Source organism: Rhinoderma darwinii, chromosome 9 (genome assembly GCF_050947455.1).
Source record: "Rhinoderma darwinii isolate aRhiDar2 chromosome 9, aRhiDar2.hap1, whole genome shotgun sequence".
In the NCBI taxonomy this organism is placed as follows: Eukaryota; Metazoa; Chordata; class Amphibia; order Anura; family Rhinodermatidae; genus Rhinoderma; species Rhinoderma darwinii.
In genome coordinates, this window is record NC_134695.1 from 61,254,990 (window position 1) to 61,270,763 (window position 15,774).

Sequence of the window (15,774 nt, forward strand, 5' to 3'; positions counted from 1 at the left end):
GACTGATGGAGACAGCAGAGCGCTGTACTCTATTGTTTCCGTCCGACCCATACATTTTGAATGGAGCGGCAGTGCGCATGTTCGACCCCCCCCCCCCTTCCTATTCAAAGTTCTTGTCACTACAGTCAAGGAGTGAGGAGGAACAGGGGGGAGGGCGGTTTGGGACCCTTGTTTTCACGATCAGTGGTGCTTCTAGCGATCAGACCCTTATCTATCCTGTGGATAGGTGATAATTGTCAATTCTGGGAATACCCCTATAATGAAAAAAATCTTATTGCCTGAAGCCACTAGTAGAGGGAGCCTAGGAGGCTACGGCATACTGTATTTTGGCATTGAGCCAAATATCTTAGTACCAATCATCTCGCCCCTTCAGTTAAGTCCTGAGATTTCTTATCGCATGATGGCACTTGCATTTTCAAACACGGGAAGGCCTGACACTTGGTAGAGCGCTGCAGCCCCAAAATCGTCGAAATTGTCAGGGTCGTCGCACGGACACCCACCAAAGCCATCTTCAGACCATAGATAAAGGTGAACGTTACTTACCTGGTCCACGTTTAGTATATGTATCCTCACCAGGGACTCCGGTGCAGGGTTTTGTGCTTGACCAGTGTTTATGGACATGGTGTGATGGCCATTGTGTTAAATGACCCGCTTATTCCACCAGTAAGTGGTCTGGATAAATGGATCTGCAGACCGAGCGTCATGGGCCGATAAACCATCATTCCCATAGTGCTCCAGTATTAAGTTGCAGCTTATAAAAGATCTGACCGTGTTCACACATGTAGAACATCTTACTGGAGTTTCTCACCTATGGAGATGAAGTTATGATAATGGGGGAAGGGATTCGTGAGTCGTGTCCATTTAATAACGAGAAAACGGGGCAGGTGAAGGATTTCTTCTTCTGGAGGTGCGGTCATGATGTTGGAATTGCAAGGGAGAAGCCTGTCATTCGGTTTTAAGACCTTTATTGACATATAGCGATTGCAGCCCACATACTCTGGATCCACTATCCTATTGCCGCTATTGATTCATCTGTGTGATGGCTTATCTGTTAATGCCACATTGCCTACAATCCCCACATCTTAAGACGGATAACACAAGACCACTGATGCCTGGTAGATGGGTTTTTCCGTGGCCGGGGAATCGCCTTGTTACTCTCCACTCGCTGCTCTTATAGAGATTATCGGCCCCACTTGATGGAAATGTATTCAATGTACTAAATTATGATGGTTTACGGGGCATTTCCATTGAACGGAAACAAATCACCAGTGAATAGAAATCCGTAAGGTATCCTCTTCTATTTAGATTGTTAAAATTATCTCTTTCTGGGAAAGCTGGGTGACTACCAAAATGTACATCATCGGAGCTGCTATTGGGTGGTCAACCAGCTTTTCTTCATTTCTGAAGGGAACATCTGTCTAGTTAAAGGGATATTTCCATCTTAGACATTTATGGCCCATCCACATGATAGGCCATAAATGTCTGATAGATTCAGGTTCCAGCTCTGGGACCCGCATCTACAGAATGTGGGTCCCACTGTTTGGACTAGCTGTATTTTAGGGAGAAACCCGACAGCAAGTGTTCCATTTTCCTGCAGTGCCACCTACAGGGTAAATGAAGTGTTACACAGATCCTATTGAAACCAATGGGCTCTCTATGTAATGTATAGGGAGTCTGAGTCCTCCAGAGAGAGCGAGAGAGACTCTTTGTCCACCCTGGCTAATTGATTAGGGTCTGCAATGATTGGTTCCCCTCTTAACACATAATACCCTATATTTTGTCTATAGCGCATCTTATGTTTTTGTTGTACTGACCTTGTTTCTGTTTTGTGTTTTTTTTCCCCTTTAGCGTGTCTTTAATGTGCTGTATCCCATGCCTGCGGACCAGAGGAGACACGTCAGCATCAATTCAGCTCGTTGGCTACCTGAGCCTGGCCTGGGATTAGCTTACGGTACCAACAAGGGGGATCTGGTGATCTGTCGGCCAGAGTAAGTATCGAAGGTTTTTGTTTTTTCTCTCATTGGTTTATCTCAAGAAAACTTATTCAAAACATGTCAATTTATTCACCTAGAATTAAAAAGGTTTCCATAGAGCGAGTCCACCCCTTCGGCACTGCTCAGAGATTTATGTTACAAGAAATTTGACACAACATTGGTATTCATTGATTTGTGGGGTCCTTAAAATGTTATGCAGTAACTGATATCCCTGAGCAGTGCTGTCACGTTGGGTACGTGGACCCACTGGGCAGTACCGCGTAGACAGTATGGCAGCTGGCCAACAGGACACCGGTCACTGTCTATAGTTCGTATAGTGTACCTGTGGTAGCTCAGACAGTAGCAAGACGGGCTCGGCTGGAACTAAGCAGCAGGCAGGCGCCAGGCTGGACAGCACGACTTCAGCTCAACACGGTACTTGACCAGGATAGCACGGGATACAGGTTACAGGTAGCAGGAGCTGGGAACTGGAAAACGCTTAGGAGACCATTTGCATAGACATACTAGGATAACGACAACAAGGCTCAAGGGAGGGGCACAGCCCGTATAGTCCAGGGTGCTGCGGGAGCAATCAGCTCAATCTTCCACCTGTGTGCGACCTGGCTCCTCGCGAGCGCACCCTGGTTGTCACTGTGGAACAGGATGGCCGCATGTGCAGACATCTCTGGAGAGAAGGGCGTCGAACGGATGGAAGGAGTTCGTGATCAGCGACCACAGACGTTACAAGTGCCAAAGGGGTTTAGGTCTCTTTTGAGACCATTTTATTTTGGTCCACAATCCTAGACGTCACCAATGCGACCTTCTCACATGTATATGTGACACATCAGAAGACCACTTTCGCTCGATTTCTTTTTGGACTAGATTCTGGCATTACTGATACAAATTACTAATGAGTCAGTTTTTTGGGCATCTGTTTGGAGCCTGCAGCTGTCATGGCATGCTGGGAGTTGTAGTTTTTCATTAGCTGGTTAGCCACTGTTTGGAAACCACTGGTCTAGTACAAAGCTCTGTGTCGCAGGTTTAAAGTGCATTGCCCAAGGGTCGACTCTGGGTCTCTGCAACATTAGTATGACAGGCCTTTAGATTTTCAGATGGTTGGGGCATGCCCTAGTTTCTATCTCTTAGCACTTGGCTTTCTGAAATCACAGATGACTATTCAAGATCATCTTCGTGTTAACCAGATCCCTGTCAGATGGCGTAATACAACAACCACAGATATGCGGAGTATTTAGCTGATACCTTCGTATTGAAGTCTTCATATCTTTAATATCCCTGTAGTTTTTCCCTCCCTCCTGCTGAGCGATCACACAGAACTTATTCTCTCTTGAAACAAAATGTACAGAGAAGAATTTTAGATGTAATGGAGTGTGATATTAATATTTGGATAATAAGTCTATGTACCCTGAGACTGTCATTGAGTGTATAGTTTTATATAGTTACATCATGATCACATAATATGGCCATGGATAACTTAATTTGCCTTGACTCCTACTGCAGACAGAGCAGTGGGGGAGGGCTCCTACTACAGCCAGCAGTCACAGACTTGTGAGGAGGATGACGGGGACATGGCTGATCTCCTGGATCACATATTGAATATTTATATATATTTTATTTGCAATATATGAGACAAAGATTCAAGGGAGTGGAGGATGTTCAAGGAAAAGTATTTTTTGTGTATTTTTTTTTTTTCCTTTTTAGCGTTTCTTTTCCTTTTTATAATAAATACTTTTACACTGTACACATTCACCAATGGATGGGTGGGATTTCCTTACATTATGTACCCATCCAAACTTCAGCTAATATGTGGACACTATACTGGACACTAAACGCCAGTTTGAGATAGTATTTCTTTGGTGGGTGCTTTTAGCAGTCACTTGTTGAAGACTGGTCTGTTGTCCAAGAATATAAAACCAGAAAGTAGCTGCAGGATATGTTATAAAATTTACAAACGTCACTTGCCTATTAAATTCCCGCCACTCCAGCACTGAGGCTCCGGTGGTCCCTGACAGTCTTTCGTTACTTTTCCTGCAGCGATGACATGCTGTTCATACAGTCACTGGCCTAAGCGGTCGCATGCCGTACATGCTAGCATCAGCGCTAAAGAAATGTTCAGGTGATTTGGCCAAGAATCCGCAGCAGTCTGAAACTCGGACTTGCGGTTTCTTCTGCCACGGATCTGCCTGCGTATTCGCCCCATTCAATGGGACAAAATCTGCGAGTGGCGGTTTCGCGTCAAGAAATTACACGTCACTTTTGTGACTCTTCGCATTCAATTTCCGTGGTGTGCATACACCCTTACATTACACTATTGACCAGTAATGACTGTGCTCGAAAAATTGCAGACTTAAGGCCCTTTTACATTGGCCAATTATCGGGAAAACGAGCGTTCACAGAACGTTCCCGATAATTGTTCTGTGTAAACAGGGCAACGATCAGCCGATAAACGAGCAAATGGTAGTTTATCGGCTGATTGGATCGTTTCAAATGGGCAAAATATTCTTGTCGGCAGCACATCCTGGTGTGTAAACAGGGAGAGGCGCTGCCGACATGATAGAAAAGTATGGGGACGAGCGATCAGAGTAACGAGCGCTCGTCCCCGTACGTAGCTCCTTGTGAAAAGTGCAAACGGGCGCCGATCAACGAGCGGTCTCGCCGATCGACGCTCGTTTACACGGCCCATGTCGTGCCGTGTCTTATCACTTTTACACAGATCTTAGCTTGCACTTTCCAAACACAAAACAGGAAGTAACATAAAAGGGGTGGAGTCTGACACATATTTATTGACATTTGAAAATTAGTTGTAATGACTATTGGATACTATGTAGACACTATAGATAATTGCATGGTAAGGTTGGGAAGCGAAGTCTGTCTAGTCCAGCCTATCCGATGCAGGTACAAGACTACTGACTGGAGTATTCCTTTAAGAGACTGGTGTCTCCCGTGCATCCTCTCATTAATTCCGGGCTGCTTTATAAATGGCTATTTATGATGTCTATAACGTCTTCCTCCCTCTCCTATCAAAACATTGGGCGGTCAGCACTGATTTCGTACGTCTCTGATATTGGCTATTTCTTCAGAGACTTTATATGGACTCCCCAAGAGACTTGCAGAGGCCTAGCCACTAATAAGCCGCATATGTCCATTTAATATCATGATGTTTGTGTGATTTCTTCTACATCAGGTTTCATCATTTTAGCACCATTCGCTTATCGCTTCCTGCGGTTATTGATCGTTCAGATCCGTTGCTGTGTTTTCCCCATGTGGCTTCAAGTGAAGTCGGTCACCGAAAACATAAAGTGATTTGGTGCAAAGAATGCATTGGGATAGATGCACAGCACATCTGCGGTGGGGAGGGGGTAATCACTGGGTTATCCCAATCCTTGTGCTTGTATGATTTTTAAATCACTCCATAGTCGGTCTGTATGTGTCTAGAATGTTTAGGGCTGTACGCGTTCGCATACGCACCCAATTATGGTGCCAGGTTTTGCCACCAAGGACAGAAGGGTCTGTCGTCGGTTTCCTCCTTTTCACTCTTTTCATGACCCTCAGGCCAATTTCCCAACCTTTCCTTGCTAACCATGTTGTTCCTCTATAGGGGGCAATTAGGTTCTGCACAGGGGGCCAAATAAGTTTGGGCACCCGCCCTCCAAGGACTCCTAACCAGAGATATCCATCTGGTATTTCTTCCCCTCCTAAGCTTCTGCATGTGAAATCTTATGATGCATCATATCAGGATGTGTGGCAGCTTGCTGCTGTAGAAACCTCCCGCCACTTCCTTATCGGCAATATAAGACTCTCCTTTCTAGCTAAACTTTTAAAAAGTTTTGATCGGTAGGGGTCAACCCATTGAGACCCCCACCGATCGCTGAAACGAAGCCGGAGAAGCGCTCGGGTGACCGCTGTGTCTCTTCGTTCCTGAACGACTTTCCTCGGAAAGCCGAGCGAGCGGTGTACAGGCTCGTAGACTTTCCATTGAGCCTGTAAACCGATTAGAGAAAAACTGATCAGAAACTAAGAGGCACAGTGCTCACCCGAGCGCTTCTGCCGCAACATTTTAGCGATCGGTGGGGGTCTCGGTGCTCGGACTCCCACTGATCAAAACTTCTGACGTTACTATGACCTGTGATACGTTTTTTAGAAGTTTAGTTACACGTTAATATGGAGTGGACGTGGAGGAGATGGGCACATTTCAGCCTTCGCCAGTTTCCTTCAAGGAGCTTGTAGACTGACATGATTATTTTCCTCTTATTCGTTTCTAGGTTTACTGTCCCTTTAACGGACTAGGCAGAGCGCTGGGACTCGGAGCGTACCGCAGTTTCATTTCTTAATTGTGTTAAATGAGTCAACCGGGATTTGATGTATAATTGTAACTTGATCAGATGTGGAAGACGAAGGCTTGCCAAAATCTTACTCTTTAATCACAACTCTATTTGGCATCGGGGCCGTTGCTTAGCAACCAGCAGAGTATACGCTTTGTTCAAAGTACGGGCTCGTACGGAAAGGCCATGTACCGACTAAACAATGCGTTATTGTAGGGAAAATACAGCGATTCGCCGAGCAGATGAGAGGACGACGTACATCAGGCTGTTGCTGCATGTGACTAGTACAGAGATTTAACGTGTACTATAGATAGGGCAATGGAGGACATTGTGCGACTTCAGTCTTTGTTCACAAGAGTACGGTCTATTATTTCAGCCGTAAACGTATCCACCTTATCATTGTAGAGACATCTAACAGTCCTTAGAACCTCTCTACGATCGCTCTTCTTCTTATTTTCCTGAGACGTATCATCATAAAGAGCTTTTGTAAGCCGTTAAAGTGCTGAATATATATTCTTCCCTCTTGCAGATCTATTTTTAGGACTTGTATGGCCTGCTTTGCGGATTCTTGCATTATGCTATAATTGTATGGGTTAGAGAGACCTGCCAAAAGGAAATTTATATAAAGGTCCTTTAGTGTACATTAAAAATGTGAAAACCGTTTTAGGATAGCTTTCTTCTATGTAGAGATATGATAAATTGAAGTTTCAGGCCCGAAGCCTGAGGCTGCACTACTGAACATGTCTATTTTTTCACTTCCGGCAAGTACAGTGTTATCATGGTGACCTTGTGTGGATCTAAATTGCCAAATACATCAATATGTACGTCCTATCCACTTTGAATGAAGCAGCTGTGAGTGTCTATTTGGTGATGTGTAACCATACAAAATCCCCATGACAACACTACACATGATTGAAGTCGGAACAGGAATGTCATCAGAATCTCAGTTGTGCAGCTTTAGGTCTGTTAATGTAAATGATCATATCTCGTTATAAAGATTATATTTTTTTACGTACACATGTGATACCCATATCGTTAGCATTATGTCTAGGTATTGCTTATGCGTTTTGGATTTGTTTTTTCAAATTTTTTTGCTAGATTTTTTTTTTATACGGTCACTAAAATCCATGAATATTGTTTGTTTTCAGGGCATTCGACAATGTCTGTGACCAGTTTTGGGAGCAAATGAATGAGGCTATTCTCCAGCATAACACTACTCGGACCACTGAGAGACCTGGGTAAGAAAATGTGGCGTGATGACGTAGATGCCGGCCTTATGAGAGATGATTTATGGCTCTGTGCTGGGCATTATGGGATGTAAAACACAAAGTGAACGTCTATTAACCCCATGTTGGTTTTAGATCCCACATCTTTAACCCCTTGCCGTCAGTTTTTCATTTATTTTTTTTCCTCCCCCCCCCATCAATACAAAAGCCGTACCTTTTTTATTTTTCCGTTGGCCTAGCCGCATGCGGGCTTGATTATTTTTAATGGCACTATTAAATAAACCATCCAATGTACTGGGAAATGGCAAAAAAATTATTGGTGGGAAATGGGGTAAAAAAAACTGATTCCTCCATTGTTTTTTTGGGTTTCGTTCTTTAACGCGTTCACTGTACGGCAAAAACAACTTGTTAACTTTATTCTGTAGGTCAATAGGTTTTAGATTTAGAAGTCTTTTTTTGTTTTTTTATGTTTTACTACTTTTACAAATAAAAAAAAACAACTAATTTTAAAAATGAAATTTGTTTGGTGTCGTCCTATGCTGAGACCCGTGACTTTTCTTCTTTTTCCATTGATTGAGCCTTGTCGGGGCTTTTATTTGTGGGACGGTTGCAGTATGTATTGGTACCATTTTGGGGTACATGTGACTTTCATTACTTTTTATTAAAAACATAAATTCTGGTGTATGTTTTCTGTTTTTATTTTACACGGCGTTTACCGTAAGAGTTATTTAACGTTATATTCGAAAAATTACCAGAATTGGTATTGCCTGTCTGTAAAAGTACAAAACTATTCCAACGGACTAATGCCGCGGTATGGGATTGGAGTTCTCTCCGATCCCGGCCGTTGCAGCGAGGTGTGGTCTGTAATATACAGCCGACACCCACGGATTATAGAGCGCACTTCATACTACTTCTAGGCAAAAGTGACGTACAGTAGCTTTATAGGTGGTCAGACCTCCATTCTTCTTTTGATACACCTGCAGTCACCACTAGGGGGAGCTTACTGCGTTATGTCGTTATGTTTTATTATTGAGTTAAATGTATAAATAGAATGCAATAAGCTCCCCCTAGTGGTGGCTGCAGGCAGACAGAATTTTATCACTTTCTATGCAGGGATTGAAGCTCTTTATCGGAAAAAAATGATTTTGTAAAGATATAAATTAATCAGCACAGAATTTTGCTCTATTTAAATGGTGGACAGTCACTTCGGTGGCTGTTTTTTTTTGTATATATAATATATTTATATTATATATTTATATTACATATAACACTAGCTAATGGTTCGTTCACATTACTGTGCACGGCCAGCCTACAAACATAGACCTGGATTTTTAGGGCCAAAATTTTGGTAAGATAAAACAGTTTGTCAAGAAATAAAGGGTTAAAAGTTGAATTTCATCTTCACTTCTCAGGACCAGTCGTGCCTCCTGGAGATCAGACCGAGAAATGGGTCTAATGAATGCCATTGGCCTCCAACCTCGAAATCCGAGCACCTCTGTGACATCACAGGGCACGCAGACCCCTGCCCCACAGTTACAGAATGCAGAGACACAAACTGAACGAGAGGTACCGGAGACCCGGCCTGCTGTACCAAGTGCTGAAGGTAAGAAAGACGGCCCCTCTCACAAGACAGCCATCTTATCCATTCGTTGATTGCCCATGGGTCTGGCTCCTAGCACCCCTGGCGATAGTTGCTGGTCGCCAGGGGTTCCAGGAGCCAGACCAGCGGGCATTTTCCTTGTGGGGCAAAAGTAGTATTCCATGACTTCTATTCAAATGATATGCATGGACGGGTCTGCCAGAGCGGGGTCTTTCCGATCTGTGTCGTAGATGTCCAAATGCCCTAATAGGGAATGCGGACAGGGGCTGTCAAGATGAGACCACCCCTACAACCTTTCATATTTACTAACCATAGACAATCTAGGTGACCTGTACAGAAGAATACTTCTCACAGCTGATGGTTTGCTACAATTATATTCAGTCTAGACCACCCTCTGTGAGCGAATTACATCAGCGCAAATCTCTTTTCTTCCTTTATAATTTGCTACAATGTATCAGTGTGGATTTAATTTAAGGTATCAGCCTTGGCTCACAGAGGATTGTCTGGTTTAGATTCAGTTGTAGCAACCAGTCAACTGTAAGAAGTATTAGGTCTGTATCGGTTGGCCGCATCTGGATGTAAGTAATGGGGGAATATTTTAAGTCCCGTTTCAAACGCCAGTCTTAAACTGATTTACGCCGGCGGTAAATTTGCCAAATATATTGAGGTGTGCACTTCTTAATATATTTGGAGTCCTTTTTGGCTGTTGATGCGACAGAAAAGCAAATCTATACCTGCTATGAGCAGGTGCACGGGGAAAAACAATGAAGGGGTGTTGTGGGCCCTTATTTTCAGGATCGGTGGGAGTCCCAGTGGTTGGACCGGTCATTAAGTGATGGCATATGCTAGCGATATGCCACCTTTTTTTTTTTTTTTAGATGTTAGTAACCCTTTAAGTAGATTTTTCAGCCAATCACATGCACCGAAAATTGGCCCGGTCTGCAGCATTGTATGTTGAAAGTGTTTTACACGGAGGCCATTGTAACTTGATTGGTCACGCTGAGCATAGATAAAGTCTAAGTGCCAGCCAACACTTACTCATCGCTGCTCTGTAAAGTCAGCAGAGTTTGATGTGCGGCGCAGTCTGTGATCCCTTCTATTTTTATTTGGTCTTTTCCAGCCGGCTCCAGTAACGAGCAAGCGGCACAGTCCAGTTCTGAGGGCGCAGGAACCGCAGCAGAGTCTCAAGAAGGAAATCTGGAGTCTGCCGAGGGGTCCGGCTCAGGTGAGATAATTGGGTAACGTAAAAAGCAGTTCCCCTCCTAAAATGAAGAAAAAATGTAATATAAAAAGAAATCACCAGTAAATAGAAGATCTCAATATGTCATGTGGGAGCTGTCGCCTCTCCTGACATGTCTGTTTTAGTAAATAATTGTATTCCCCGTGAAATAAAAATTCTGGAGCATTTTTTTCCCCTTAGAACTCTGCATTGTGCCGGTCCTCAGTTATTCCTCTTGGAAATGTAGGAATACATTGACAATTGGGTGCTACCATTCCCCTGGTTAATGGGGTGTGTCCCTACACAGTCTGACTGTCCAATCAGTGCTAACAGTGGAATTGTAACACCCAGCTGCCAATTCATACATTTCCAGTAGGAACAACAGAGGAATTGCACAATGCGGAGTTTAAAAAAAAAAAAAAAAAAAAAGCTTCTCCAGCATAGTTATACTAGACATGTCAGGAGGGTGACCGGTCCTCTTTAGGAATTTTATTCCACCTTTTTTTTGTTATTTGTTTCTGGGAAAGCTGGATATCAACTAATGCTACTTTTACTGCTCCCCCAAGGGATTTCACACCGCTTTTTTTTTTAAAGACTCCTGAATGATAAATCTGTTTATATAGGACTGCATATATAGGCAGAGCTGCCTTTCAGGAGTCTTGGAAAGCTGGATGACCACTTCTTTAGCAGAGATCTTGGTTTTCACCCACCTTTCCCAGAAACTATAATGATGAAGACCTTGTTAACCTGACACCTCATAGATTTACATTTACTGGTGACCTCCCGGCCCTATTTTACATGTACAGTTTTAGTAATACCCGACGAGTAATTTCCCCCAACCTGTTACATGTTGTCTTCAGAATATAACCTCTTATACCGGCCCTTTTTATGCTTCTCTCTCTATTATGCTACAGCCCTTCTCTTCCCTCACACTGTGCCCCTTCATGTCCGACAGGAGAGGGTCAGGAGGACGCTCTGAGCAGAATCCAACGACTTATGGCAGAAGGAGGGATGACGGCAGTGGTCCAGAGGGAGCAGAGCACCACTATGGCATCGATGGGAGGTTTCGGCAATAATATCATCGTGAGCCACCGAATACACCGTAGCTCGCAAACATCCACCGACCCTTCTTCCCGCAACCCAACCCCACGCTCTCCGCAACCCTCCACTTCTAGAGAAACTGTAGCCGAGCTGGACCGACGTCTTTCTCCCCAGCTGACAAGCCGGCCCCTGCTCACGGAGCCCGTGCCGTTCACAAACAACAATTCTGAAGAGCTTGGCATGCAGCGTCCGAGCAGCGGCATCCTTCCTGGCGTGGAGAGGTAGAGACGTGGCAATGCCAACCTGGTACCGCTGTAAGGACAGACTGATTCCCACACCTTGCTCACGGTGGGGACTCTCAAGCTGTGGACTATGGTGCTATAGACTTGGAGAGGAATCCTATTTGAGACCTGACCCTCCGGTGAGTGGAGGGGGGCGCAGAGCTTAGGATGAGAAGTATAAAATTGCAGCTGGCCTTTCTCACACTGCCCCTTCTCTTCCCAAATCTTCTTTGTTTAGCAAAGAGGAGACGTCTCTCGAACGCCCTTTTATGAAGGGTTCTAGTCTTGTACTTTTTCCCTTTTCGCCCTTGAAGATGAACTTCAAGATGAGTAGAATCCATCAAGTCCCTATTTTAATTTTTATTGGTTTCCAAAGGTTTATTGATCATGGCAGGGGAAATAGCACTAATCTCTCCCCCCCTGTCTTCTGCGAGGAGCTGCTATGAGACTGTTACTGCCCTTCTTGCTTTGACTGAAGTTCAAGGAGGGGGATGCATGCACTACAGGGACGCCTGGGGCCTGTAAATAGCCTCTCCTCCGTACCAGGCACGTGCGTCCGGGTGCTCGGCACCTTATATGACGCCGTGAGGTCACGCTGCTCATTCTGTGATCAGCTGACCATCTGATTGCTCCACCACGCACACCGGCAATGACGCCGCAGAGACGTCCAGTAAGTACTCAAGTCATTCTCTTGCCGTGGTCACGAACCCCATTATTGGCCCCTTCACTAGGCCGATTTTTGTGGTTTGCCAAATAGGTTCACAACGATGCTGCGGTTACACTTCTCAGACCTGCTTATTTTCATTTATTTTTTTTTCGTTTTTTTTAAACTATTTTTGCAAATGTGACCCGTGTCTCCTGCAGTTCTAAACCAGCTCCTGTGCCCCTTTTTGTATGCGATCAGTCTGCAATGTGTGTGTCTGATTATATTGGATGAAGTGTGCCCACATCTCCCCCCTCGCCCTTGCGCCTTGTTTGAATTTGTCAGCCCACATCCTCCTTGCCAAATGCCAGTTAGCGCAGTTCTGGCGTTAACCCTTGCCCTGCCGCTGACCGGTCCGACCACCCGATTTGGCAGCGACCTAAGGTTAACGTCAACGGCTGCCACGTTTAACTAGTTCCTCGTATGTCTGACACTTGGGCAAGCTCAATCAGACGCTTATACCCACTAAGCACACTCTTGGCAAGTGCTTGTCTCTTGAGCTGCAAATAGATATTGACAGTATTAAACGTGAATGTTACAGGAGGGGCCGGGTTTCCTATTAAAGCTCTTGCATGACAAATACTAAAGCAAACATTTGAGTTTATTGCATTAAGATGCTGCTGGTAGCCATCCCTACTTTTTTTATTTTTTGGGGGGTTTTTAAATTCGTTCAGCCTGTGCTACGTCTGCCCATCTTCACTGCCTGCGATGGGCACAAGGGGCGCTTGTGAGCGCTGGATGGCAGGATGCACATATCAAGATAGTGGGGACCGGTTACCTAAAGCTGTTCCCTTCTCGTTCTGTCATCCTCACCTCCAGTGGAGGCCGCTAAAGCACCCGCTGATCAGTGCCCACATATCTGCCACATACCAGCGCTCCCACGGCTTTATTTTACATTACTGCTAAGCATTGGCCACAGTACTAGCTTCATCACTACTAACTATTGTAGAGCCTCGCTTTTAGTCCTGTTTGATCATTAATCTCAACGGCCGAGCATATTCCGATGTATTCTGTATTAGCGAGTACTGGCGAACACTGCGTCAGTACCTTGTACACACCATCCCCTGTATCAGTCAAAACCGCAGAGCATCACTCCAGTCCCCCGCTGTAACATTATAAGAATTACAGAGCCGAGCCGCTCCAGTAATCTGTAATGCTTGGTTGGTTTGCTCTTATGTGTAACACTTTTTTTTTTTTCGCGGTGCTGTGCAAAGCATCATTCCAATAACCCATTGTGACCTTTAGGGCATGACTCTCTCTATCCATGTAACAATTGTTGAATCTGCAGAGCATTGCGCCAGTAAACCCTGTGACACCAACGGAATTTTCTGTGTCTCGAGTATTATTTTTTTGGGGGTAGAGGGGCACCTATCGCATATGAAGTGTGTTCGAAACCTGCGTTTAACAGGTTAAATAGAGATCGCGGGAGTTGCTCTTTGTTCACCAGTGACTTGTCAGATGTCACCCCGCCGTCGTTACATGACCAGATGCCTTGTTTTAATTGGCTTCTTGTTCCAGCCTTCTGATGGAGTTATTCACATCTTTGGCCCACAAGATACTGGCTTGTTTGCTGGCCTGTTGAGCCTCGATAATTGGTCTCCGCTGAGACATCTGGCAGAATGGGGGCGACTGATGCAGGCGACGGTAACCCTCGTCACAACAGCTATCTGCTTTTCATTTTTCAGGAGGTTTACAAGATAACGCTTCCATCATCGTCCCTTCTGCCAGTTACCAGAAAGACAAACCTTCTGATCAGAATTCCTGTTCAAATGGGCACATCAAGGGCAATGATTGACAGGCACAAGGCGGCATACTGGGCAGATGGCATGAACGAGTAGAAGGGAACTTTGAACACAAGGATAGTGTTCACCGATTATCAGCAATCCTCTGAAAAGGTAGCAGACACCAAGATAGTCAACGTTTGCAAGAGAGCAAAGTTTTTTAACTCCTTCAGATCCTCCTTTATTTTGAATGTGGATCTTGGTCTTTTGGGCTTACCACGAAGTGGGGAAAATGTTATAAAAAATTGTGCCAAATTGATCAACATGGTACACCCGACCTGACAAATATAGCTTGATATGTTGGATACTTTTCCTCATGACACACTCACTCACTCACTCACTCACTCACACTACATTTGGCACATTTTAAGTCTCTTCTTAGTTGTGCTCCCTTTTCTAGTTAGACGTAAAAAGTGTCTAAAACACCATAAATTTTGCACATGGCAAATACTCTATTTTTTTGCCACTATTTGTTATCGTTCTGGCACAGTAAATCTCCCCCAATGTCAATTGTATTATGTTTCTAACGCCTCATGCACACGTCCGAGTCCCGTCCGTGATCTGATGAAAGATAGGACATGTTCTATCTTTCCTCGGATCGAAGACTCTGACCATTTTTCATGAATCCCGATAAAGTGAATGGGTCCGTGAAGACTATCGGGTGCCACTCGGATGCCGTCAAAAAACAGCCCGAGTGGCACAACGGTCATGTGCATGAGGCGTCGTTCTTCCCTGTAGTGTCCGTTTATCTACAGATGTAGGTTTTTGTTTTTTTAATAATAATTAAAAACATAAAAGGCACAAAGTCAAAATTGTTTAAAGTCTCTGGTCAGCTTAACTCTACTTGTACCCTTTCGGTGTATATACCCACCAGTGCCCGGCTTTGATTCTTGTAGATCTCCCGCATTACTAGGCACAGATTATTAAAGAGGTACTAACGTAAGTATCGAAGTCTATAACTGACCACTATAAGGTCTACTACTCTGCAAGTTACATCAGGTCTTAATTCGGACCGGAGTTGGGGGACAGGATTGTGCTGTATTTGCTACGACCAGAAAAAATGAGTGGCGGTAAATCCAGGTGATGTATTACTGCCTGCTGAAGATTCCTGCTATGAGGATGATGTGCCTTTTTGGGGGGTAGGTCCACTCGGCCCCATTAATCACCTGCTCATTGTCCCTATACAAGCTGTTGGTTCATGTGCTCTGTCCCTTGGTGGTAACAGGAGTGTTGCATATTATCCTGGGAGCTTAATATATTTTCATAATTAAGACCCAAACAAAAATATTCACACATTTTTACATTTTCATAAGATTAGGTTGCGCTTGGGAGGATTTTTTGGCCTGTCAAAACAATTGAATTTTTAAAAAAAAATATTCAGTATATATAAAAGTTTCCCTACTGTAATTCTATTCATAGTCTCTTAAACTTTCCACATATATGAAAATTGGCCGAACCTGCTAATTTTAGAGAAGAGCTGATTATTGAAATAGTTTTCTAGAATATAACATTGATGGCCTATTCTTAGGATAGATAAGATAGACTTTATTGATCCTCGAATTGCTCCGAAAAAAAGTTAAAAACAATAAAATGAACACTTGTCATACATA

General features: G+C 44.1%; 1 protein-coding gene across 2 annotated transcripts in view; it reads left to right on the forward strand.

Annotated features, from left to right (window-relative positions):
* Window positions 1–13,707, forward strand: part of AMBRA1 (autophagy and beclin 1 regulator 1) — a 79,116-nt gene extending 65,409 nt beyond the window's left edge. Inside the window, exons 15-19 of one of the 2 annotated variants that reach the window (XM_075837920.1) lie at window positions 1,849–1,988; window positions 7,462–7,551; window positions 8,952–9,142; window positions 10,260–10,364; window positions 11,273–11,426. In XM_075837920.1, coding sequence (XP_075694035.1) covers window positions 1,849–1,988; window positions 7,462–7,551; window positions 8,952–9,142; window positions 10,260–10,364; window positions 11,273–11,337 — 591 coding nt within the window. In that variant the 3' untranslated portion in view covers window positions 11,338–11,426. Of the gene's footprint in view, window positions 1–1,848; window positions 1,989–7,461; window positions 7,552–8,951; window positions 9,143–10,259; window positions 10,365–11,272 lie in introns of both variants that reach the window. The other variant, XM_075837919.1, reaches the window with a different exon arrangement.
* Window positions 13,708–15,774: the final 2,067 nt, after the last annotated feature.